At 39.2% G+C, this 27,904-nt stretch overlaps 1 protein-coding gene across 5 annotated transcripts in view; it reads right to left on the reverse strand.

Annotated features, from left to right (window-relative positions):
• The window catches only part of PLCE1 (phospholipase C epsilon 1), a 309,225-nt gene that overhangs the window by 245,375 nt on the left and 35,946 nt on the right, over window positions 1–27,904 (reverse strand). For all 5 annotated transcript variants that reach the window (XM_041739693.1, XM_041739678.1, XM_041739673.1 and 2 more), the window contains exon 2: window positions 20,921–22,501. In XM_041739693.1, coding sequence (XP_041595627.1) covers window positions 20,921–22,150 — 1,230 coding nt within the window. In that variant the 5' untranslated portion in view covers window positions 22,151–22,501. The remainder of the gene's footprint in view (window positions 1–20,920; window positions 22,502–27,904) is intronic.

The following is a 27,904-nucleotide window of genomic DNA, read 5'->3' on the forward strand; positions in this document are numbered from 1 at the left end:
TCCTGGTTGGAATGCAAAAATCCTAAATCCCTATCCCTGGCCTTCATTCAACAATTATATATAAATATATAATATAATTATATTTCTAAGAGAGAGACTTTACTCTGGTGCAGGCTGGAACCCAGCTTCCACCTAGGATTTCCCAGTGCAATTCAAGAAACTCTTCTTGAGGGGTGCTGGGTGGCTCAGTCAGTTAAGCATCCAACTCTTGATTTATGCTCAAGTCATGCATGACCTTAGGGTTATGAGATTGAGCCCCATGTTGGGCTCCATGCTGGGTGTAGAGTCTGCTTAAGATTCTCTCTCCCTCTGCTCCTCACCTGCCTCCCCGACCCATTCTCTCTCCTCAAAAAAACCCAGAAAACAAAAATAAAAACAAAACAAAAACAAAACAAAACAAAACCCACACAACAAAACACCCCTTCTTGAGGACCTGCTCAAAGCAAGCCATCCTGAGGGTCTACTGATAGATGCAAAAGCTAGTATATAGGAGCAGGTCAGGAGGGGTACAATCTAGGATGGGCAACAGGCTATAAACGACTGCCATCTAACAGGGTAAAAATGTCACATGCTACATAAGATAACAGTAACGCACACACTATTTGCTCAGGCACAGCATATTCCTCTACTATGGGGCTTCACAGTCCATTAGGAGTAGCAGTGACAGTCACAGAGAGAGGTCATAATCACAATTGCAGCCACTGAAATCTCTTGGGACAATTACCAAGTGCTATGTTTAGTGCTTTTTCAGATATCCAATCTTATATCTCTGAATTAGGTGTTATTTCCACTGTTCTCATTTTACAGGTGAGACAAACTAAGTCTTAAGGAGATCAAGTAAATTGCTGAAGGCTCCACCACCAGTTAATGGTGGAACAGAGCCTGCTTCCAGAGCCTCACTCTTAACTGCTCCCTCAGCTGCCTGTATAACACATTCCACTATTATGAAAACTCAGAGAAATGGAAGGCCTTCAAAAATTTTCCCTTCGGAAAGCACTCCTCAAGACAGTACATCTCAGGTTCACCGGAAGGCATATCCATGGCCATTAATCAGAAGCAGCAAAGGGCTTATTATAGCCCAGACTTTTTCAGTTTGCAACTGCCAAAGAAACGTTTAGTCATGGGGTTAGAGGATAATAAAATTAAAATGAAACCTTGGGGAAATAATATGAATCACACCTTAAAACTACATATTTTTTAATCTTCTTAAGTCATGATTCTTTATATTTAAAGACAACTACTGGTTAACTAGAAATGAAACATCATGATCACTACCTTTATTCCCAAAGCAATAACTAATTTTTTAGTCCAGATAGGAAGAGATACTTTAGACTTTCTTTGGTTCATTTCCTTTTTTAATTAAAAAGGAAAAGAGAGAGGGAGGAAAAGAAAGAAAGAAAAAAAAAGAGTTCCCAGCCCTTTTGCTTGAGGAAATAAAATACAGTATGTTTAAATTGCACTGTGGAGTCTAGATGTGTTTTTACCAGCATAATTTCAACTTCCTCTGAAAACATCTGTAAAAGAAATTACCGATAAAAGCACCCCACAGCAAATTTTAGAGCCAGCCAGAACAAAGTTAGAGATTTATCTACTGCTAGGGCCCCTCTCCTGTCGTGCCCACCTCCTCCTTCCACAGGCTCTTCACTAAGAGGGAAGATGTGGGAGAGGAAATCACACATAGCTTTGAGAAAAGGTTTTGTTGATGGTGTCTTCATGATTTTGTACTAAGGGGGAAGGAGGAAGTAGAAAAATAGCACCCAGAATGTTCCTTAAAAGGTTATTAGCAATATTTCTCGTCAAATGCAACTCTGAAAATATTGCACTTAGCTTCTCACAAGGCTCGAGGTTTCCATTTGGGTATTTTCCTTCCTGAACTCTATTTTATCAATCACTAGTCAAATCAATCAATCAATATGTATGGAGAACCTGTTCTGTGCAAAGCACTCTTCCAGGTAGAAATGATTACAAAGTTAAACAAGAAGCTTAAAACCTAGATAGAATTCTTAGGAAAAGGTCTGGAGCCAGAACAAACAGTTAATTTGGAGGCAAAATAGGGGTAGAGGAGTTTGGAGAAGGAAGAACCAATCACTTTGAAGATTTTATACACCATTTTTTCTTTATAAGAAATATGTATTACCCTTTTTAAAAAAAATTTAAGGCCTTAGTCAGGGAGATAATATATAAAAATACAAGGGCATTCAAGTAATGAGTCAGATGACCATAAGCCTACTGGTGTATAGGCGGTTTGCCTGTTACTGTTCAATTTTAGTCGTGTTGATGAGAATACTGGTGTGTTTGACATGCTGAGAGATCTTCAAGAACTATGGACTCCATTCAGTCCCAACACATTTCAATTTCTCTATCCAGGTTTATTTTACTAATGGTGACTTTAAGTTTCAATTTCAGTAGTCTCATGATGAAGAATATACTTTCATAATGCCCACCGGTCTCTAGCACTGCTCAATGTTTGACCACATAATCAGAAATTTCTGGCTTGCTCTGGGATGTATACGCTCATTGCCAAGATTGATGGAATGACATATCTTTATGATGAATATAGTTGTTTTTCAGATGGATCAGGTTCTCTTATAATGAGCTACAATGATGGAGCTGAAGTTTGATCACCCAGACAAGCCAAGACAGCTGGCAAAATCTTAAAGTGTGATTCTTACTCATGAAAAACTGTGATTCTGGAATCCCTGGGTAGCGCAGCGGTTTGGCGCCTGCCTTTGGCCCGGGGCGCGACCCTGGAGACCCGGGATCGAGTCCCACATCGGGCTCCCGGTGCATGGAGCCTGCTTCTCCCTCTGCCTGTGTCTCTGCCTCTCTCTCTCTCTCTCCCCGTGTGATGACTATCATAAAAAAAAAAAAAAAGATATCCTTTAAAAATAATAATAATTTAAAAAAATTAAAAAAAAGAAAAAGAAAAACTGTGATTCTCTTCTGCAATTAAGTAACTCTCCAAGTCTGTGAGCTTAGAAACACTTAGAAATGTGAGAATTACATATTCTCCATATGACTCCTGATAAAATGTCACCTAATCAGAGAATTATTCCCTCTCTTATTAAAATAGTACCTTTTTCTTCACCTTTATCCTCTATTTCTGTATGTTGATTTAACACATATCATCTGACTATATAATATTTGTTGTCTAATGTGTTTTTCCCTGTACTAGAATGTAGCAAAGACTACTAGTCCTCCAGTATACACTCTCCCATAGACATAATGCCCTTGAATTTATCTGTGTCTAAGATCTTTCAGAATCAAGACTCTATTTCCCAGTTTTCTTTGAAATGAGGTAGTAATGATCATGTAACAAAATTCTGGCTAATGGCATGTTTTGGAAAGTGATGTAGACAACTTCTGGGGTGTGTCAAAAGGAATATGCAAAAAAAATAAAAATAAAAATAAATAAAAGGAATACGCATGCCATTTTTTCCTCCTCTTCTTCTTCCTGTCATTGAGAACATGGATGAAATGCTGAGCCATCTGGACCATGTGGATAACAGAAATACACCAGAAAGACCCTGAGTCCCTGGAGGATGTTTGTAGGGTAAAATTTCTAAATAACCACAGACCACTCTTAAGTGACAAAGAAACATATGTCTATCTTATTTAAGCCACTTCTATTTTTGGTCATTGTTAAAGATAGAGAACCTATATCCCAACTACCATACTTCAACAGTGCAGAGATGCTTCTGTTTTTTTCACTGTTTCTCTAGCTCCTTAACAGTACTGGCACATAGTAGCAGGTGCTTGATAAATATTTGTTAAATAAATGAATTAATCAAAAAATGTTCAAGTGTCATGTCCAGTTTGAGTCTGAGCATCTTTACTTATTTTAACAAATCTGCATTACATTGTTTTTGTTTGGTTTGGATTTTTTTTTTTTTGCATCTTCTAATTAAGTTTATTCAGATCCTTGTCTCATTAGTAAAAAAAAAAAAAAAAAAAAAAAAAGATGCATTTCAAACCACTACTGCACAGAGCCTTTTGGTCCCCAAAGTCCCTAATCTGAAAAAACAGTTGAGGAAATCTTTTCAACAAGTTTCCATTACATAGCCATCTGACAGCATTAAAATCAACTAAGTATTAATAATCTGCTTCAACTTCTTCTAAGTATCCCATCCCATAAACTGGCAATAGTTAAGGGTAGAAGCGCATAAGTCATTAACAACTTCAGTCATTTTCTCCATTACATCATGCTATGAACCTGGCCTACACTTTCTCCTGAGAAGGATGAAATGGAAATTGGTTATCCCCATTATCTCTTTGACATACACAAACTCTTGGGAGCTTTGTACTCCATCCTTTCCTTGCATATGACTAAAGTGAACTCAATGTTTACATGTTTAGGAAAAATTTTTCCAATTCTTCCCTGGCAAGTAATTAGATCTGATTAGTTCCTATCTGCCAGATATTAACTGCTTTGTAAAACTTTCTCATTTTCTCCTTCTCCTCTTCCTCCTCCTCTTTCTCCTGCAAAAAAACCTTCCAAGTATTGCAGTTAGGGTTCAACTCATGAGCTACAAGGTTAGATGCCCTAACAGAGAATAGCTTGGTATACTGGGATGGTCTATGAAAGATTCCCAAAAGGGATGGGCCTTACTTACCAAGGCTTTATAAAATGGCCAGAGTCTTAAGTAGCAGAGGGAATGGAAGAATAACAGGAAGAGGGAATCAGCTCAGGGAAGGGCTTGGAGGCTGGCAGGGTACAGAATAGTACTATTCACAATAGCTTCAAACTGAGAACAACTCAAATGACTATTAATAGTAGAGTATATAAAGAGTAGGATAGTCATGAAATGGAATGGAATAGTACATAGCAATGAGAATGCACAAACTACAACTACAGGGATGGATTGCACAATATAATGCTGGGAGAAACCATACAAAATAGTACCTTCTATGAATTCATTTATATGAAGTTCAAAAATAGGCCAAATGAATGTATGGTGTTAGAAGACAAGACTGGTTACTTTTGGGGGACAGAGAGAGAGAGACTGGAAGATGATTCAAGTAAGGCTTGTGGGGTGCTAATTTCCATTTGCTGATTTTGGTACCAGTTACATCACTGTGTTTCCCTTTGTACTGCTTGTATATTTCTCTGTAACTATGTGATGTTTCCGTCCTCAGTCATCGGTCATGATCATCATCATCATCATCATGATTGCAAAGAGTAAAGAGCCAAGAATAGTAAGGACACTTCTCAAAAGAAGTTGTTATACATCCTAATGTTATTGGCACAGTGATGGATAAACTAACCAAAGAGCTAGGTTAGGAGCTCAGAGAAGACTGGTGCATGTATGGAACTTTGATATATGACAAGAGGGGCATGTCAGATTACAGCTAGAAAATGGATACTGATATGAAAACAGATTAAAGTGAAATCCCTGCCTCATACCATATATAAAATCAAGGATTTAAACAGACTAGAGAATTAAATTGTCAAAAATAAAACTCATAGTAGAAAATACAAATGAATACTTTTAGCTTTCAGGTAGAGAAAGTTTTCTTAAAAACAAAAAGCATTGACCATAAAATAAAACTTAAATAAATTTGACTATTTAAATTAAATTTTTGTATATCTTATTGAGAGAAATTTTACCAAAAAAAATTTTAAACTGGGAAAAATATCAGCAATACATGCAAATGAAAATGGATATCAGGAATATACAAAAACTACACATCAATCAGAAGCACAAGCAACCCAATAGAAAATGGGCAAAAGATCTAAGGCATTTCATAGAAAAAGAAACAATGATGGTGCCTTGGTGGCTCAGTTGGTTAAGTGTCCGACTCTTGATTTCAGGTCAGTTCTCAATCTATGGTCATGAGTTCAAGCCCCATGTTGGGCTCCATGCTGGGTGTGGAGCCTACTTTAAAACAAAACAAAACAACACACACACACAAACACAAATAAAAAAACAATGACAATGTAAAGATATGATTAATATTACTAGTGATCAGAAAATACCAAATGAACCTCAGAGAAAAGTTTTTAAACCTGTTTGACTGGCAAAAATAAGTTGGAATATACCAAGTATTAGAAAGGATACAGATTCATAGAATCTTCTATACATCACAGGGGGTGGGGGAAGGGGCAGGGCATATAGTCTAAATTGGTGCAGCCACTTTAGGAAACAGTTTACCACTATCTTCTAAATTGAATATTCACATGCCCTATGTTCCAGCAATTCCACTCCTAGGTATACGTCCAAGAGAAAATTTTAGACGTGTATAACAAGCAACATAGACAAAAAAAAAAGTCATGGAAGAACTATTTAAAATAGCATAAACATAAAAACAACCTAAATGCATATCAACTCAGGCAGGAAAATGCCTGAGGAAGCTATGCTATATTTACACAGAGGAATACTATACAGCAATCAAAACAAACTAAAACATATAACAGTATAAATAAAACTTAGAAATATAATGCATGGGGATCCCTGGGTGGCGCAGCGGTTTGGCGCCTGCCTTTGGCCCGGGGCGCGATCCTGGAGACCCGGGATCGAATCCCACATCAGGCTCCCGGTGCATGGAGCCTGCTTCTCCCTCTGCCTATGTCTCTGCCTCTCTCTCTCTCTCTCTGTGACTATCATAAATAAATAAAAAATTAAATTAAAAAAAAAAAAAAGAAATATAATGCATGGGGATCCCTGGGTGGCTCCGCGGTTTGGCATCCGCCTTCAGGCCAGGGCATGATCCTGGAGTCCCGGGATAGAGTCCCACAACAGGCTACCTGCATGGAGCCTGCTTCTCCTCTATCTGTGTCTCTGCCTCTCTCTATCTGTGTCTCTCATGAATAAATAACTTATTTTCTTTTAAAAAAGAAATATAATGCATAAAAATTTTAAAAATTACACATACTATGCCTTTATGAAAAGTTCAAAACAACTAAAACTAAAAATGCATATTTTTAAATTTAAATTTTATTTTATTATTTGTTAATTTTTAGTTTTTATTTAAATTCCAGTTTGTTAGCATACAGTCTAATATTAGTTTCGGATGTACAATTTAGTGATTCAACACTTCCTTACAACACCTGGTGCTCATCACAAGTGCACTCCCTAATTCCCATCACCTATTTCACCCATCCCCCATCCACCTCCTTTCTTCTAACCATCAGTTTGTTCTCCATTGTAAAGAGTCTGTTTTTTGGTTTGCCTCTCTCTTTTTCCTCCCATGACCATTTTTTTTCTTTAAAAATGCATAGTTTTTAATATTAAGGTGAAAATAATGTGACATACAACTAATTAACTTTTAAAGTATAAAATGCAGTGGAATTTAGTATTATTATATAGTTCTTAAGTATACACATACATGCAACAACCTTGCATACAAAAGAAAGTAAGGGAATGACAGAAATGAGATTCAGGTAATGGTGCCTGGACAGATTAAAATTGGGAGAGCCAAGAGAGGAGGCTAGCAGGCTAGGTGTAGGGTTTTCCTAGCCTCAGTTTTAGATGGTGAGTCAGATAGGTGCTCATTTCAATACCAAAAACCAACTATATGAACAAACAAACAGACCAGTCCTTTTTGCTTTACATCAACAGATGCTGCCAACAACCTTTGCAAAGCATAGAAGGCAATTTTCACAAGAGGTGCTTTGAAAACAAAACAGGGAGATTCCTATTCTGTTGAGAAAAATTATGTCACTTTAAATTTTATATGAAGCAATTTCCTTGGGGGAAAATGGCTAAGGCAAGATGCCAGAAGGCCTCTGAAATCAATATTACATTTGGAATAAACCAAATGTGGACTTCAGCAAGAAGAAAGATGGTCAATTTTCTTATGATGGAACACTTTGCCCACTGTAGGCAGAACAATCCTAACTCCTGACAGAACCCAAATGATAGCCCACCTCCTCCAGGAAGCCTTCTCAGACTATACAAACCCCCCTGCCACTCTTATAGCACTTGGAGACTATCCCACAATTTAGAGTTATTCCCTCAGAGTTCCTAGAGAAAACTTTGTATTTTTAGGGAGATAATTCAGAATTTTCGTTAAAAATTGAGGCTTAAGAATCAAAAAGAAAATAACAGCAGTGCCAAGTACTGTTCTAAATGCTTTAAAATTAATAACATTTTTATTAACATTTGTTAACATTTAACATAGAACAACCTGTTAATCTTACAACAATCCCAATAAGTAGGTTAAATTATAATCCCCACTTTAGAGGATAGGAAATAGAGGCACAGAGAGGTTAAGTAACTTTCATGAGGTCACAGTGCAAGTAAGTAGAGAGTCAGATTTGAACATAGGCCAGCTGGTTCCCAAACTTACTTAACCACTATGGAGCCTTATACCTCGAATAACTTATCTATTATAATACAATCAATTCACTCCTTGCCTATGGTCAGAAACAGTGTTTGGCATCTGGCACAGGGCAGGAGAGTTGGCTTGGGAGCAACCCAGATTCCAGACCTGGCTGTGAAACTGATGCCTGAGTGGACCCAGGCCTTCCTTTCAGCCTCAGTTTCCTTCTCTGTAAAATGAAGAGCTGGAGTTGACAGTCTCCAAGGCGCTTCCAGTGCTAATGTTTTATGAGCCTGGGATTGCTGGCTCAATTACTTGGGCCCAGTTTGGCCCTTCCTGCTGGGCTCAGTGTCTCTCACTGGCTCCACATCCCATAAATAAGAGAAAAAGAACACAGGAAAATATCCTCCTGAGAGACTGGGAGGGATCCCACGGCTGCTCCATATGCTTTGAAGACCTGGTCGTTAACCAGAGAGAGCTACCTGCCAAGTGAAGGATGGAAAGAAACTAGACGAAGGGGAGAAATGAACTCAACAAAACTTGGCTACATTCAAATTTAAAGGGCACCTCAGAGTACTTAAAGAACTGACAATGTTATTGCAATAAGATGAGCCAGCTTCTTAAAGAACTGAAGATAGGAAAAGCTGTGAAAACTGGAATGGACCAGAGAACACAGAAAAAAGGTGACTGAATATGCACCAACCACGATCATTTACAATCTGGGAAAACTGTGGAACAAATGAAAGATAAGGCACGTGGCCTCCACCATTATTTATCATGAACTATGCCAGGGCAGGTGAAGTATCAGGAATCCATGTCTCTGGCTTTGGGGTTCAGAATCAGCTGACATTAATAGAGCACCTACTATGTGAAAGGCTGTATCATATATTTTCATCCTATTTTGAGAGATGAGGATCCAGATTCTAGTTCTGTGTCTTCCATTATTAGCTACGTGAATCTGGTCAAATAATTTCCACTGTGGAGGGACTTGTCTACTTTATCCATAAAATGAGGGAGTGAAAAAGGTTATAGAAGATGGGCCTCCAAGCTGGAGAATTCTACAGTTCATGAAGTTATCAAATACTTATTTTATATTTACCTAGAAAAGCATTTGCACTATTTGTTTATATTTCAGACCACTAGAACTTAACAGACTCCATTGTGCTGAGCACATTATATACGAATCCAAGAAAAAATCCAATTATAGCTTTGTTCTTCAGTAGCTCCTCTGATTGTCTTCCACATGGTATGGTTCACCAGGATCACCTTCTATGGTTGAGCAGGTGCACCCTGTACAAGAGCACTAGGCCAAGAAGGCTTGTGGAGATGGGGCTAAATTTCATTCTCACCTGTGATATGAGCTTCGTGTACATGAGACTGAGTACAAGCCAAATGGGCATTGTGGGTTTGTGGGTATGTCCGAACTATCCATTGATACTGAGCAAGACTGTGAAGCAATGACCAAGTTCGTATACCAGTTCATGTTGTATGCAGAACTTATAATTTTACCTTTACTCAAAACATTTCCAGATACCTCCTTTCACCTCTTGTCTGTTTATAAGGCCCCTAATAAAACCAATCCTATCCTTCACAGTCCTATATCAAATTGAGCTAAATCACCTTTAGCTAGGATGCTTGAATGGACTGTTTCTAAAATGCCCATCCAAGCTCAAAGGATGAAGACATTTTGCATAATGGTAACATAAGTGGAAAATGGAGTCTGCCTTTCAAGGTGATTTCTTAGAAAGAGACAACCCTTATTTAGCTGAGCATATCCTAGTCTTTCAACGAAATCTATTTTACTACCTTTATACTTCCAAAGCACAGTAGCTACCAAGTACTTGGAAAAAATACAGAAAAACAAAAACTTTGAGAAAAACATTTGCTAGATTCTGTTCTGGGCTTCCAATGTGTTGTCTCTACAACACACTTAGTACCACTACCAAGTCATTCATTTTGAAGCTCCTCATTTTTCTTGCAACAAAGTGGATGTGCTCTAGTTCACTCACATTCTTTCTCCTTTGTATTGTGATCAACAGCAACTCCAAGACCAATCATTCTGGATTTCCTAAGTCAGTCTCAGTTTCAAATATTCTGCCCTTGTGTCCTCTCAACAAAAAGTTCCCAACTTTTTATTTGGAAAAGATGGTCGCCACAATAATGGCATTACCCTCACAAAATATTAGTCATGGCAGAGTCATACCCACACTACAGTGCCCTTATTTGGTATGTGGCCAACAAAAGAAGAACTTGCTGGTCCATCCAGGACATGAGACCATTTTCTTTGGCCCCATTAAAGAGAAAAGTAATGAATCTGCTACTAAGCCAGTTTTGGATCACCAATTTAGAACTCAAATGAACACTTCTCTTATTCTAGAAGAGTTTTTCAAGGCTAAGTTTTTCAAAGCTAAGAAATTACTATGTGATGGAAGGGTACACAATCTGGAAAAACTGAAGCCATGGGGTTTTCCAACTGCCAAACTCCCACATGCTGGCTCTCGAGACACATCCACATTCACTGTTAAAGTGTCACTGTTTATAATTTGATGCTAAATTTTCTGAAGGTAGGCTGCTCAACGTGGTATACAGATAAATTGATTCCTTGTTTTATTAAAACACAGGGATAAGATGAAGTAGGTGTTGGTGACAAAAATCACCTAATCTCAAGTTTAAAATGAAGTTATGAAAACTAGGCCAGCCTCACAATGAGGAAACCAAAGGGTCAGGTTTCAGTAAGCAGGTTCCCCTGGATGCTTACAGCGTTTATAGAAAGGAAACAGCTGACTCTGGCTTTGTTTTGCTGCCTCCAGAATAGTTTCGGAATCCCCTTTTCCCCCAGGTACCTCAAGCTGAAGCCTCAGAGCCTGGAGTAAGAAGAGAAAACTTATAATCCCAGGGTCATTTTATAATGTTTGCCAAGCATCTGAATATACAACCAGCCTCATTTTTTTTCCCTCCAACCTTACAACCCTGTGAAGGAGGTGAAGAAATGGTGGGACTACGGAAAGAAATGTTCCTGAGCAATGTTTTTCATACTTAGGGCAGTTGGTCAGAACCCTCAAAGATCACAGAAAACTTTAAATTAAAATGGAAAAATACTAAACTATGTTTGCACCAGTTTTGGTCATTCTAGCATGATCATGAATAAGCTATAGATTCTGAGTCAGATGTGTGCAGTTTGCTTTGGACTCTGTTCTTGCTTACTTACTTATAAAACTCTCAAAATGTACTTTTAAATTACAGCAATTCAGTGAAAAATTCAAACCTTTGGGCTTGGTTTCCTCCCCCTAGCAGGCTGAGTCATAAAAATAAATCTTAGCCATTTCAAGAGCCAATACACCCCTCACATTAAGAATTGGTATTGTTCCCCACATCTCCCATTTCATCCAAAGGTCACACCCAGATCACATTTGAAGACAGAGAAACAGCTTAAGGGCTCATCCAGCTCAAAGTTTGCACAGTTAATAAGGGAACAGAACCTCTTGCCAAGTTATAGGGATGAGTTACATCAGAATCTTCCAGAGGAACCTCTGAGGAGTGGTTATGAGAATGGGCTTTGGAGACAGCCCAACCAAGGCTGGAGTCCTCACAGTGTGTGACCTTGGTCATGTCTGGAAAGCACAGTGCCTAGCATACGGTAAAAGCCCACCAAGTGCTTGCTTTTTTACTGCTATAGGCATGTCAGGGCTTAGCCATTGATGAAGAAGCATCTCTCCTGCGCCCATTCACTACTGCAAGTGCTGGAGAGGGACTACAACGTTCTCTCCAAATCAAGCCTCTAGGAGGCACTGCTGGGGGAGGTAGAATATTTACTCCACCATAAATCCAGAGTCAAGACTTAAATCAGGAAAATCACAGATTGTTGGGCTTTCAGAGATAAGATGAAATGTGTAACTTATAATGTATTAACATATGCAAATTTTATAGCACACAGCAGGCAGTGAATACATGTCTGCCCTCACTTTTTAAAAAAGTATTTATTAATTTATTTAGAGAGCATGAGCAGGGGGGAGGAACAGGCAGAGAGGGAGAGAAAGAATGTCTAGCAGACTCCACACTGAGCAAGGAGCCAGATGCAGGGCTGGATTCTAGGATTCTATAACTCAAGATCATGGCCTGAGCCAAAATCAAGACTCAAACGCTTAACCTACTATGCCAACCAGGCACCCCTATCCTTACTTCATTTTCAAAGGAACTAAAAATCTCAGCAGTGACCTGCTTAAGGTCATACAACCAGTTAATGGGAGAGCTGGAATTGATACTTAGGTCTTATTTTGGGTGTGTGGGGGAGGATGCTGCCTCAAGTTTATTCCTGATAGTACTGGGGGTCAGATGGTATGAAGAAACTGACCAAATACCTCCCCAACTTAAGAATGATCTCCTCAACACAGCATACTGACCCTATCCCTTTACTACCAACCCCACCTCTGACCACCACCACTGAGAAACAGAAGCTAGATCCCCTCTGGTCCATGGTGGAAATCTGTGCCTGTATGGGACTACAGGTTCCGAAGGACAGGGACAGAGCTCCAGGATCTTCGAGGAGGGGGTTTCTTTCCTCTGTGGCCCACTGCAGATAAACAGCAGTCTTAGATGCTCCCCTTGTAAACGCAAAACATATGGAAACTTTCCCAGGGGGTTTTGCAATTGAAATGGTCACAGACAAGGAGATCTACAAATGTCCCCTCTTTGTCTTTCAGGCCAAGTCTGTGGAGGTAACAAGCATAGGTCTCTGGGTTCACAGGACTGAAAAAGGCCTTTCTGAATAGCAATGGGAAATTCTGATTCTGTCCTAGATATTGCTCAAAGAAAGTGTTTCCAAGCTCCAATGGTCAAAGGGAGGACAGTTTATAAGCCTGCACTGGGTCTGGGGAAGGAGAGAAGGAGACCTCAGCAGTGAGCAGAAACTGCTTTTCTTTACTTATAATTCAAGGAATCATTCGAGAAATACATATCGGCACTGGCTGAAACTCTGGACTGGGGTCCATGCTGGGGAGGGGTTCACAGGAAAGGACCACCAAGAGGATGTGAAATCTAAGCTCAGGACTAAAGGATGGGTAGAAATTAGCAAGGTAGAGAGGGATGTTCTAAACCAGGGGGAATTTTACTTTACAGGGCCAGATAATAAATATTCTAGTCTTTCCAAGACATATAGTCTCAATTAGCGCTCCCTGACTGTGCTGTTACAAGGAGAAAGCAGCTACAGAAAAATACATGAGTATTAAAAGGAATGAATGAGGCTGTGTTCTAATAATCTTCATTTGTGAACACTGAAATTTCAAATCCATATAATTTTTACATGCCATGAAATATCATTCTTCTTTTGATTTTTTTTGAATGCTTCAAAAATGAGGAACCATTCTTAGCTTGTATTTTAACAATATGTGCATTAAGGTATATGAGAGGGATTAGTCAAGGCCATTCCTGAGCTAAAAAGATGATAGGCATTTCTAAACCACAGATTCTCTTAGATCCTCTACCCAGGTCTGGGACTAAAGTGAGAAAAGTGAGCTAGGTATAGGGCTCAAAATTTAAGGAAGCATTAGTTGATAAGTAGAGAGCTAGCACCAGCCAGACCCTGAGATTGAGTGCCTCCTTAAAAGTTACCACTCAGGCATCCTGCTGGTTTCAGCCTAGTCTTGGTCCCACCACTTGTACATAATGAAGTACATTACTGTAAAGTGGTGACCTCCTTAATCAGCCTTGCCTTGGATGCATTCCATGTAATGCACAAGTTTGCAGATGACAATCTGCCATTGCTCTGGGGTGCAGAATTTAGATAATAAGAAAAATGGCCTATATAATACAAGCTCAGGCAGAAGAGGAGTGAGAAACTATGCAGACTGGAGTTCAGAAAGAATTTGGGGGAGAAGGAAGATAAAAAATTTGACTTAACCATTGTTGCTAGTAGGGCAAATTTGAAAAAGACGACTGAGAATGAGATCAATGTCCAAAGAAAATACTTAACAAGTTTCACTATGAATTAAAATTGTAAGCCTTCTTTGCTACTTTCTTGACTTGCATTCATTATATCCACGTCCATACCTGTACCTCTATACACACACACACACACACACACACACACACACACATCCGTGAAAATAGACTTCTATCCAGAAATATAAAGAATTCAATAATAAAATAAATTTAAAAATAGGCAAGAGATTTGAATAGGCATTTCTCCAAAGATGTACAAATGGCCAATATGCACAGGAAAATGTGTTCAACATCATTAGCTATCAGGAAAATACAAATCAAAACTACAATGCAATATTACCTCATATCCATTAGGATGGCTATAACCAAAAAGGCGGACACTAAGAAATGCTGGTCAAGATATAGAAACCCTCACACACTGCTAGTGGGAATGCAGAAAGGTGTCGCTGCTTTGGAAAATAGTCTGGGAGTTCTTCAGAAGGTTAAACACAGTTATAAAACTCAGTAATTCCACTCCTGGATATGTACCCAAGAGAAATGAAGACATATGTCCACACAAACACTTGCATATGGATGTTCACAGCAGTATTATTTATACCAGACAAGAAGTGGAAAGAATCTGATGTCTAACAACTGATGAATAGATAAATAAAATGTCATATGTTCATACAATGGAGTATTATTCAGAGGTAAAAAAACAAAGTACCTACACATACTACAGTAGAGATGTACCTTGAACCTTAAAAATATTATATTGTGTTCAGTACACTGGTATTAAAATTTAAAAATACATTATGCTAAGTGAAAGAAGCCAGTCACAAAAGAGTGCACATTCATATGATGGTCTAGAATAGGGAACAGGGAAACTTAGAGATCAGAAAGTAGATCAGTGGATGCTGCTGGGTGGGGGAGGGGAGACAGCATGAGGAGAATGGAGGCTGATAGCTAGAGGGTATGGGGTTTCCTTATGAAGTAATGAAATTGTGGTGATGGCTGCACATATCTGTGAATAGGTCAAAAACCACTTAATAAAGCTATCAAAATAAAGAAGACTATCAATAAAGTTATCAAAAACAGAAGTAATCAATTTCTCCTTGCCTCCAAAGAGATCTGCTTTAGGGATTCAAAGTATGGGCTCTCCTTATCCTTGAAAGATAATGCAATCTCTGTTTTGCTGAAGACTGTTTGAGGGGTGATGGCCTAAATGACTGGGATGGGGCAGGGGCTCAAGGGCTAAATGTTGGCTAGGGTTTGGGATTTGGATGCCTGAGCTCTGCAGGACTCATATTTAATATCAGGCTCTGAATGCATCCAGGCCAGCTGCTAGAAAAAAGAACCAATGGATGGAAAACCATATTAGTGTCATAAGGGTCTTCAAGACCAGAAAATGACCCAGCACCACTGTCTGAGAAGAGCTTTTCAGGGAGGGCCCTCCCCTCATGAGTCATGAGTTAGTCTAGTCATGGAAGAATCAGGGGATAGTCACCCTTCACTCCCAATGATGCTTCAGTCCCTGATGCTGGATCCCGTGGTCACTGCAGAAGAAACCTCCACACTACTCCAGAAGGCCTATAAGCCCTCGAGGGGACTTATATTTGAATCAGCACCCAGGGAGAGGACCATGGGAAGAGGAACACTATTATCACTCATGACTATAGGAGGTCATTCTATGGGCAGCCCAAATCCCTCCTGCGTAAAAATGCAGAGTGTACGTTAGATCAAGACTCCATCTGATAGTCTTATCCTGGCCTATGGGTTCTGATTCTTTTCAGGCCACATTTTAACCATGGTCCATATCCAGGGATGAGGCCTAATTCTCATTATGCAGGACATCTGGGGAAAAGGAAAAAAACAAGCCTAGTGCTGTTACTGTCCCAGGCTACTGTATGAGTAACAGTAGCCATGAATATATTCACCTTAAATTTAGTGTCCAGGATCAGCATTTTTCATTGTCATTCCATTTTTTGCCGAATCCTAGCCAAAGAGCTGGTAGACAGAGATATGGAAGCAAATTTATCCTAAACTGCCCCCATGCAGCTAATACGGGAAAGCTGTCCAATCACCACAGTGTCAGCCTCTGACAGCCTGTCACATTTTCCACTGATGCACCAGACGTGACTAAACTGTGCAGGGGCTGTCCATCCAGGATCTGGGTTCCCTTTCACTGTGCTCAGCAGGAAGGGGACAACATTGTCCTATATCCATGTCACGAACTTGACGTGACCCTTAGAAATGGAAGAGGGGGCCTGGCATGCCACCAAGCCCAGGCTTTTAGTTTTGCCTGCACACCCTGTGAAATTTTAATTATTTCAAGGTCCACATTATACCCAATGTGTAGGGAGACCAAATTTCCAGAGGAGAAAATGAAACATATTGCTGTTTCAGCAGCCACCTATGACAATGCTGGACAGCAGAGCCCAGTGGATATCTGATCATCCCTGAAAGTTACAACTTGCAAGAATAATTTATTATTGGTTGGTCCCTTGGTACATAACTGAGAAAATATGGACTCAAAGATATATATACTGACAAAGGTATTTATGTTAAGCCACTCAAAATTTTTTCATTGCCTCCTACATTTAAATTTTCTCTGCAAAAGAGTAGAATAAAATGTGAAGAAGAAAGATATATTTTAGAAGGAAGAAAAGAGGATAAGGGCTAACAACACAGAAGCTGGTTTGACTTTCTAAGTTACAGTTTTTGTAGTCTGATTATTAAAAAAATGAATAAGACTTCATTTTTTCCTATTTTGACACCCATATCCTTTTACAATAAATCCTCTTGCAGACCACAGCAGTGAGATAAATTAAGTGATAGTATGGGAGCTGGTGGCCCGTCTGCCCTGGCCACCCTCCCCTCCTCCATGCTCCATTCTTCAGCGTACATGGAACTCTGCTTACATGAATGATTCCAGCACAGGCAGGAACTTCTGGTCCTTCATCTTCAGAATAACTCTTAAGTACCCTAAACTCCCCCAAATTCAGGCAGGGAGAGAGTTTTTTAAGAAGGAAAAACACTCTAAGCCTACTTTCAACCTGGAGACTTGAGCCACACCTGTCAAAATATACCCTCTTGTTAAGCCAATAAATGTAGACCAGGAGAATAAGGAGTGTGGCTGTAACTGGATAAGAGATAGGATTTTCATTTCTCACAAGCAGGGGGAGGAGGATACCAATATGGTTAGTCAGTCAGCAAGCATTAATCCTCATTAACATCTTCCATTCTTCCTGCACAGCTGTGCAAACATAAATTAATTGGGTCGAAGCATACATGAAAAAAATTTCAGTGTGAGGCAGAGGAACTAACTGGACACATAACACATTCTTTAAATGTGCAGGAAGGGAAAAAAAAATAAATGTGTAGGAAGGACTATACAAGCTACCACATCATAAACTGAGAGACATACATTCAAATTCACCTCACCATAAACTCCCCTATGGGAGAAGCTCCAAAGAACAGAAGGCGGTGGGCATGTGTTCATGACAAAGCATGTAATAAATTGCCAGAGTGAGAACAGTGGCTCCCACTCCTTGCCAGATACTGTGCTGTCAACTTCACATGGCCATTTCATTTAATCCCCTAATATTATGATTACTTCCAGTTTACATATAAGGTAATTAGAAACAAAGAGGTCAAATAACTTGCCTGAAATCACACCTAGCCATAAATGGTGAAGTCACTGTGGTCGACTTTCAGTTCAGGCTGGCTGACTCCAGAGACCATGTTCCTAAGATGACACTGTCCTGTTTTTCACATACTTGGCATTATGCTTGCATCATGGAGAGTAGGAAAATGGTATGGCCACTTCTTGTCCTTAATAAATTTATAATCTGATTGGGGAACCAGGATGGCTACATGTGAAATGATCAGGAACGGGAGCACTGTACTAGGGTCTGCTTTGTTCAGGTCAAGGAAGCTGCTTATAGGAGTTGGAGGAAGTGGCTATAATTTATCTGTGCAATTTTGAGAAAGGTTTCTACCAGACTCTATGCTAAAAACTGAGATACTGAGAGAATACTATACTTTAGAAAATACGGAGTCATTCCTGCCATGGTATGGTTAGAATATTCAAAAAGGGCTCTCCCTTTCAGAACTCTCCCTTCAGAAAGGAGTGGACCATCAATCCATTCCCCAGCTTCATCTTAAGTGTTAATAAATTTGCCCACAAATTTATTGCAAACCCAGTCAGAAAGGAGAAAGGACTTCCTGGAGTTCACTCTGAGGTGTGGCAACCTCTCCCAGCCTCCAGAGACTAAGGGAGGATGATTTGCATCATCTCTTTGGTTCTTTTCACTGGAAATTACCCATCCCAGGGCCTCTGACTGACAGAAAGGGGCTGAGTGGAGCTAGGGATCCGTGAGCTTTCTCAGGAGAAGTGGCAACGCTCCAGAAAGTGGAGGAGTGAGTATGGTCACGCCAGAAATTATCCTGCAATTACTTACAGCAGGCTCATGACCCTTGTGCCTGAGTAAGGGGGAAGGGGTGGGACATGTGGCCTGTGATAACGGTTCTCATCAATCAGCTTACATTCTCTTTGCTGCATTTAAATTTCTGTTGCATTCTTAACATTCAACTTCAGGTGTGCATGAATTTTTTAAAGTCCTGCATTTTTAATTGGGAAGACACATTACTGTGATGAGCTCCTTTCTCTTTGTGTGGATAATTTAGTCAGAAGAGCTGGGGAGCCTGCGTGTCACTGACATCACCTTGCTTGTAACTCACGTTTTATGAGGAATAAGGTGAAGCGGTAAAAACGAATCAGCCGACACTTGCTGGGTGAATGGTAGGTTCAATGCACAGAAAGAAGGGCTTGTCAGTCATCACTTTTCAGGCAGGCTTTCAGCTCAACCCTGCCACTTCTGAGAACCCAAGCAGTGTCAGGGACTTTAAGACAGTAAATATTCCCCAAATGTCCTGACCAAAGAGCAAAGAGCTCAGTTAAAGCTCCTGGACAGTGGTTCTCAACTCCATAGAATCATAGAATCACCAGGGAAACTCTGAAAAAACATTCACGTTGTACCCTACCCTACTGATTCTGATTCAGAGGGTCTAGAGTGGGGCCTGGACACTGTGGTTCTAGTACAGAACCAGGGTTAGAACTGCCACACTGAACACAGCTAAGCCCATTAAGCATCAGTGAGTATGGCTACTCAATCAAAAGACACTGAAATGAACATAATTCTTCTGTTCCTTTAAAAGCTTACTCTCAATTTTCTTTTTCTGGATCTTGAGAAACTAAGAGTCTAGGCTCCTTGGATTACAATCCTTAGTTATACCACTTAGCAGTTAACTAACCTTGGACAAGGTACGTCTCAGGGGAGACTCCATTTTCTTAGAAAAACAATGGGGTTAATACTCATACCAGTATCCGAGGATAGCTGAGAGGATTGCATCAATAATGTAAATTATGTAACCCAATGTCTGGCACATGTAAAATGCATGGTAAGTATTAATTACCATGACTGATGATGATGATAGTAAAAATATACCAGTTGTGTTCCAATAAAAATAATGTTTTTCTGAACTGGGTATTTATTCACAAGGCCAGGTTTCAAAGAATTGTGAAATGCTAAAATGTGAGAATTAGACATTTAGCATATCTTTCAATTATGAATATAGGCAACAAGCCTCAGCAGTAGGAATAGCATCTGTGATCTTGTCACCAATAGAAATCACAGATATTTCCATATATTACAGTCATGGTCAAATCCCTAAAAGAGTATTTATATTCAGGGTCACCAACTGCCCTGGTCTGGCCAGGACTAAGGGGTTTCCCTGGATGCAGGATTTGCAGTGCTAAACTGGCAAAGCCCCAGGGAAACCATTCCCTACTGATATTCCTACTACTTTGAAATTACAGTAGTTATCGCCTTACTGAATGCCACTGTTTAATGTGTTAATAAGGAAGCACCTACCATATATCACAATTTCAAACAATACCTTGGTAAATGTACATATGGCCACATAATCTGTGTCCTTGCTAACATTTTATATTTCATTTGATGCATTTAAAAGCATTCTTCGGGGGATCCCTGGGTGGCTCAGAGGTTTAGCTCTGCCTTTGGCCCAGGGCGCAATCCTGGAGTCCCGGGATCGAGTCCCACGTCGGGCTCCCAGCATGGAGCCTGCTTCTCCCTCCTCCTGTGTCTCTGCCTCTCTCTCTCTCTCTCTATGTCTATCATAAATAAATAAGTAAATAAATAAATAAATCTTAAAAGCATTCTCCTGAGTCCAGAGGCTTCACTGAATTGCCAAAGGGGTCCATGGCACAAAAAAGACAAAAAGGGAAGAAAGTGGGAACACTGGTTGGAAAATGGAGGAAACCAGATTTTTAGTTCTTTTAGGCCCTGCAACCTAAAAACATAGGCATGTACCTCCAAAGGACATGACTAGATAATCAGTCAATGGAGCTTCTTTACCACTATCAGGAGTCTGTCTTATAATCTTACATACAGTAACTAGGGAATCTCCCTAATTTCTGCACTCCTGATGACATATATATGTATATTTAGTTACTTAAATCGTTGCAAAGTTAACTCAATCTTAACAGCTATCAATTGGAGTATCTGTTAGGTCTATTAGTTTCCAGTAACTACAAATGCTTCCCCTAAGAATCACAATTTGACAGAACTTAAAACTTTCCATGAACTAAAACAATGGAAAATTGGATTTTTAAAGATCAAGTTTAAAGATGCGGTCAAAAAGAAACTTTAACTCTTACCCGATACCACTGGGCTTCTGACAGGCACTGGCTCCCATCTTGCCTAATTGCCACCACTGGCAGCTGTTCCAGAACTCTCCCACGGGGTAATAAGGGACCACTTCTCTTCTGATCGATGTAACTGTAAGCTTCCAGCCCAATGTGACCAGAAGGCAGAGTTCTCATGATTGCCCTTGTCCCAGTATACACAGATTTCTTTACTTCTCTGTCATTTTTACAAAATCTCCTCACTAACAAAGTGGATCTCTCCTTTTTGTTTTTAAAAAAATCTTCTACATCTTCACCATTATCAGGGAAGTCTTCAAAATGGCTCAGAAAGGTCTTGGCAGGTGGACTGTTAGTTAGGTCGTCCCTACGAAAGCTGTCACTTGAACATACCACACTGGCCCTTTGGCAAGAATCTTCAAAGCACAAGTATTTGTCATCCAAGGCATCATAATCATCACACTGCAGCTGTCCATTCTCATTATCACAGTGTTCAGCCAATTCCATGAGTTTACAGGTATATGCCACGTAATTTTTCTTTTGCTCCCCGCCAAAACCAGATGACAGTGGCACACAGTTTCCACAGTCATCCAATATCAAGTCACCTGACAGGGTACAGAAAGTGTCTGACATCCTTCTGTCAACTTCATAATTAAAGATTTGAAATGCTGCTTTGTTGCTGTCAGGGTGCGCCTGGCCAGTATCTACAATGGCTGACTGACTTCCTAAGGTACTAAAGTCCATTAGGCCTGGAGGCCTAAAGTCCATGGGAGGTCTGTTGACTTCCAGTTGAATTCCAGGGAATACCTTTCTTTCCAGTGAAGATGAGATTCCAGTTTCCAAACATGGGTCTTCCTCCATGACAGAATTGCACGTGTCATAAGACTGGCTCTGAGGAAGGACGCACTGGCGGTTTGTCAGGATGTTGTTATGGTTAATATTAAGGTTTTTCACAGAAACTGGTGTGCTTTCCGTCCAGCACTCTTCATTGCTGTTCTCATCACTTGCTATTTTCTCCCTTGCTATGGAGAGAATTTTGGGCAAGTTGCTTCCAGAAGATTCTTCTTTAAGCTTGTTCATCCACGGGATGGTAGAAGTCTGCTCACTCTGCTTGACACTATGTGCCTTTGGAACACTGACGTCTGAGACCTTTTCACTACTTTCATCTACAGCCGATGGAGCAAATGTCACTTTTCTTTGAGTCACAGGTGTGAGAACAGAAGCTGCCATTTCTTCAGAAGTCATCCTGACCCACACACACAGGTTTCAGCTATTGCTGTCTCTCTTCCCTGGCGATCATGTCAAGATTTTTATAAAACAACTTATTGTTAAAATAATCTCAGATATACAAGTCCTCTGAGAAGCACTGTGACAATTTCTTTGATTCGGGTGCATTAAGAGCCAAATATATTTCCCTAGTTGTCACTTCCTGTCATGTGCAATACGTTTTTCTAGACCAGGGTTTCAAGGTGGTAGTTCAACTTTCTTTACTCTGTTAGTTGAAGGAATTCTTTTTGAGATTTTTACTGGGGATTGCATTCTGTAAATTCTGATCACTGACTTACTAATGTTTTAAAAATCCAGTTTGAATGTTTCCTGTAAGAAAAAGACATGATGTCAAACACTGTGACATGAAATAAATTTTTAAAACTGAACTCATAATAATTCTAAGCTAACACAAAATATGAACTAATTTTGAGGAAGGAGCTTTGCAATCTTATAGTTACTTTTAATGTTTTAGGTATTTATTTCTCTGATTTAATATTTCAGAAATTCTGTTTCCAGACAAAGTGAAGTCATAACAGAGACCAGAATTATCCCCCCCACCTTAAACAACTGAAAAAAGTCATAAAAAAATGGTTTTTACGTATTGAACAACAGGTAACACAGAATAGTGATTCCTGAAATAAGAAAAAAACGAAATGAGGTGAGTCCTATAAATGCCCTAATTTACAGCTTGAGAGTTTTTAGGCTACAAGGGAGGAAAGGGGAACTCAGGTTGAACCCAACAGAGTGCTGATATAAAGAAAAAAAAATAAGAGTTCAATAAGCCCATAAAAACTGGAGAAAGGAGACAAATTAAATGGAGAGAAGCAAAAATAAGAATGGCAGCAAGCTTCTCATGAGGAACAATGCCATGGGGAGAAAAGTGGGGTGGATGGGCGAAATAGGAAATGGGGATTGAAGAATGTACTTATAATGATGAACAAATAAAATAAAATAAGAAACAATACAACCAGATGAGAGTGGAGTAAATCTTTAAAGTACTAAAAGAAAAAATACTGCCAACTTAGATTTCTATGCTCAGCAAAAATATCTTCTGAAAACAAAAATAAAATAAAAACTTTCTAGACATACAAAAGCTGAAAGAATTCATCACCAGCAAATTTGCCTATAAGAAATGGTAAAGGAGGGGCAGCTCCGGTGGCGCAGTGGTTTAGCGCCGCCTGCAGCCTGGGGTGTGATCCTGGAGACCCGGGATCAAGTCCCACATTGGGCTCCCTGCATGGAGCCTGCTTCTCCCTCTGCCTCTCTCTGAATAAATAAAATTAAAAAAAAAAAAAGAAAGAAATGGCAAAGGAAGTACTTTAGTTAGAACAAAAATGATACCAGATAGAAATCTGGATCCATGCAAAAGAATAAAGAGTATGGAAAATGTTATTAAATATGTGTGTAAATACAATTTTTCTTATTGCAAACCACTTAAGACAGCTGATCTTTTAAAACAAAAATAATAATAATGTATTGTGGCGTTTCTAACAAATGCAGAAGAAAAATAAATGACAATAATAACACAAGGTCAAGAGAAGAGAAAAGGAAGTATATTGTTGTAAGATTATTTTCTACATTAATTGGTATAATTATACTTAAAGGCAAGCTGTCATAAGTTAAAGATGTATACTGTAAGCCCCAACACAACCACTTTAAGAAAAAATACAGGTAATAAGTCAAAATATTAGAATCATAAAAAATTTCAAGTAATCAAAAGGTAGAAAAAAAGGAAAAGATGAACAAAGAAAAATGTGGCAAATGTGACTGTGTACTCCCTCTGTTTCCTTTGAATAAGAAATTATTGGTGAATAATTATAAATTATTCTATAATTTATATATATTCTAATTTCTTATAAGAAATTATAAGATGAATATAAGTGGACATAAAAAATTCAATTTATGAAAAGCATTATGAAAAATGAATTCAGTTTATCTTTATTCTCCAAATTATTGAACCCTGTTCTATACTGGGAAATGTATAATGGGCTAGATATCCAGGACCTGCTTGCAAATCTATTGAGAGGGAGAACTGAACAAATGTCAATTCAGTATGGCAAGTGTAATTATCAAGAATATACAAGTCACTATGAGACTATGGTTGTACATCACAAGTATACTATTCCTTTGTAGATAAAGCTGTCCTTTCCAAGAAAATTGATGAGCATTCATGTTCTGCTGTTAACACCAGATTTGACCTATCTTTGCCCTTTGCCACACAGGTGTCCCTCCTCCCCTTGCTTCTCTCTTTTCCTGTTATCCCGAAGAAGTAGCAACCCCTCCTCCCTTACATATATGGCCCTCAAGTGCAATCATATGCAATCATCATATGCTCTAGCATATGCAGTCTTCACAACTATCTTAAAAAAAATCAGAGGTGGGCAACCCAGGTGGCTCAGCGGTTTAGCGCCACCTTCAGCCCAGAGCCTGATCCTGGAGACCCAGGATTGAGTCCCATGTCAGGCTCGCTGCATGGAGCCTGATTCTCCCTCTGCCTGTGACTCTGCCTTTCTCTCTCTGTGTCTCTCATGAATAAACAAATAAAATCTTTAAAAAAAAAAAAAATCAGAGGACACCAGATACTTCACAGGGAGTCAATTGGCCCACAATGAGCAGCAATGTACTGATTCAACTTAAGCCTTCCACCTTTCACATCCTCCTCCCAGCTTGGTTTCTTTTTTATTTTCTTTGGGGAAAAAAATGCCTCTATTATTTTTGGAGATATATGCTCAGTGTAAACCAACTCAAATGATGCAGAAAACACAAAGAATAAAATGTTCAACTTAACATAAATCCCACTATCCAGAGATAACCACTATTAATAGTTTGAGGAAATCCCTTTCAGAAGGCTCCCTATGCATCAACACACAGAGATATAGTATATAATTACACAAGCACCAGATCATGCTGTATATCCTGCTTTACACCTGTTTTTGTTTTTTTTTTACAAATTCAATTCATGAACAGCTTTTCATGCCAAGAACTACATAGATAATTTTATTTTTTTTTATTTTAAAGATTTTCATTTATTTATTCACTAGAGACACACACAGAGAGAGAGAGAGAGAGAGGCAGAGACACAGGCAGAGAGAGAAGTAGGCTCCATGCAGGGAGCCTGACACAGAACTCGATCCTGGGACTCCAGGATCACGCCCTGAGCTGAAGGCAGGTGCTCAACTGCTAAGCCACCCAGGCATCCTAGCATAGATAATTTTAATGGCTTATGGCATTAACTTGGTTTCAATAACTTTGCTCTATTTTTTAGAGTAACTTTTAAAGCCAAAGCCTTCAGACTGACGGTTAATCTGTCCTTTTTTACCTATAGGAGGAAGGTAATTCAAGGCAAGTGCTGCTTAACCCTGTTCTAAGCACTTCAAAATTATTCTCATGTAGTTCTCACTCAACCCTACAAGATAGCATGATGGTTTTAAAATATGTCCACAAATTCTCTGATACTCCTTTCAAAAAGTGGAGCCTAACTGTCTTCCCCTTGCATGTGGGCTGTATGTAGTGACTTCCAACATACAGAATGTGATCATTTTGAGAATAGATCATAAAAAGTTATAAAATCATTGGGGTTTCCTCCTTGCTCTTCCTCTCATTTGCTCTGGGAGAAATCAGCTGCCATGTCGAAAGCAGAGTTCCAGGGAGCAAGAACCACTGGAGTGAGTCATCTTGGAAGGGGATCCTCCAACACCAGTCCAGGCTTCACATGACTGCAGCCATGGTCTACATGTCTACATATTGATTCTAACCTCATGAGCAAGCCTGAACCAGAAGCACTCAGCTCCCAAATTCCTGAACCACAGAAAATGTGAGATAATAAATGTTTATTGTTTCAAGGCACCGTTCTGAGGTAATTTGTTGCACAGCAAGTGAAAACTAATATGGATCATTCTATCGTTATCTACATTTGACAGATTAGAAACCAAAGCAGAATCACTTGCTAAAGATCACCCTGCTGGAAAATGATGGAGCAGGATTCAAACCCAAGAAACCTGATTCCAGAATCTATGCTCTTTACTATAGTTATGATGCTTTCTTGCTACCTAGTTTGAAACCTCATGGGTTTGAATTCCTAATGTCCACTGGCTGCAGAGATTCATGGATCCTCTTTTTATTTCAGTTTTGTCTCTGGAAGGCTGAGATCTTTGTTTTGCCTCCAGCTGTAATTAAGACCAAGGACTGAAGACTGCAGCTCAGGTCATTCTTTTATTAACCAAATTCTTATCAAGTACAAAAATAAATGAGGCAGAATCTGTCCTTGATCTCTTTATAAGCTAATAAATCATCAGGTAAAGTACAGTGCAAATAGGGCTATAATCTGGGTTAACACAGAGAAAAGAGCACCTAAATCAGATAGTGGGGACAAGGTGGAAGTTATTGCCAGGGAGGATTTCCTGGAGAAGATGATGATCTAGCTGAAAGATAAGAAGGAATTAGCTAGATAAAGAGGTGGGGTGGACTTTTTAGAAAAGAGCAAATGTGGATTCTCATAGAGAAAAACAGTTAGACATTGGCACCTGGCACTTCAGGCAAATATTTTAACTACTTTGGGTTTGGTTTGATTTCCTCTGCTGTAAGACAGAAATAAAATCAACTATTCCATCAGACTGTGAAGAAAATGCTTTGGAAACCAAAAGTTAAGGGCAAGTGTTTCTTATTCTATGCCTTGTAAAGTTTAGCGGCCCCATTGGTAACACGGTGTTCAATTTACTTTTGCCAGATTGCACTCACTCCACTTACCAGGTTCACTCAAATTTAAATTTCAATTCTATAACTGAGTTGGACTCCCTGAATCCAGCTGCATGACTATGAGCAGGTTATATGATCGATCCCAAATTATACTTTCCATTTCTATGACATTAGAATAAAAATCTATGTATTTTATATGTCAATCAATAAATGTTAATTTTCTACCTACCACCTCTTGGTTTAGGCCTAGGCTATCTGTGAGACGATATGTTAGGTTAAAGTTATAGTTAGCATTAGACAGTTGGCCAAAAAAACCCTGAAGCACTGAATAAAGATCGTAGTCTAATAGTTCTGAAGAAAAAAGAGGTGAAGAAAAAGATTCTTCTTTTCTTAATGTGGTTTGTAGGGAATACTGGAGAAGGACCAGCCTGGGAGAGACCAAAGGATATGTGGGTTAAGAATATGGAAGAACCAGAGGTAACTTGTCAAGGTAGCATTTCCAAGCTGGACATGAGCTAGGATGGGTAATATGTCTAGGAAAATGACTGGCCATGAAGTATGGCTATGGAGATGCAGGGAGTGCTGGAAATCCTAGCCAAAGTAGTAAGACAGGAAAAAAAAAAAAAAAAAGAAAAGGTTTAAGAAGAATCAGAAGTGACATAGAGTAAGTTTTCACCTTCAGGATGGAGAAATAACAGTCACAAATAGCCTTGTTAATAAATTTCATGGGCTAAATCAGGCTGGCAAACAGCAGACCAAGGTCCAAATCTGACCTGCTGCTTTTGTAAATAAAATTTTATTGGAACACAGCCATAGCCATTCATTTATGTAATGTCTATTGTTTCTTTTGCATTACAATGATAGAGTTGAGAAATTGTGACAGAAACCATAAGGCCTGCAAAGCCAGAAATATTCACCATCTAGTCCTTTATACAAAAAGTTTGCCAAACTGTGTGCTAGGTAAATGAGTTAATAAAGTGTCTAGTTAGAGCCAAAAAGCTAAGTAGAAGTCTTGACTGCCATCTTCATATATTT

This window comes from Vulpes lagopus, chromosome 2 (genome assembly GCF_018345385.1).
Source record: "Vulpes lagopus strain Blue_001 chromosome 2, ASM1834538v1, whole genome shotgun sequence".
In the NCBI taxonomy this organism is placed as follows: domain Eukaryota; kingdom Metazoa; phylum Chordata; class Mammalia; order Carnivora; family Canidae; genus Vulpes; species Vulpes lagopus.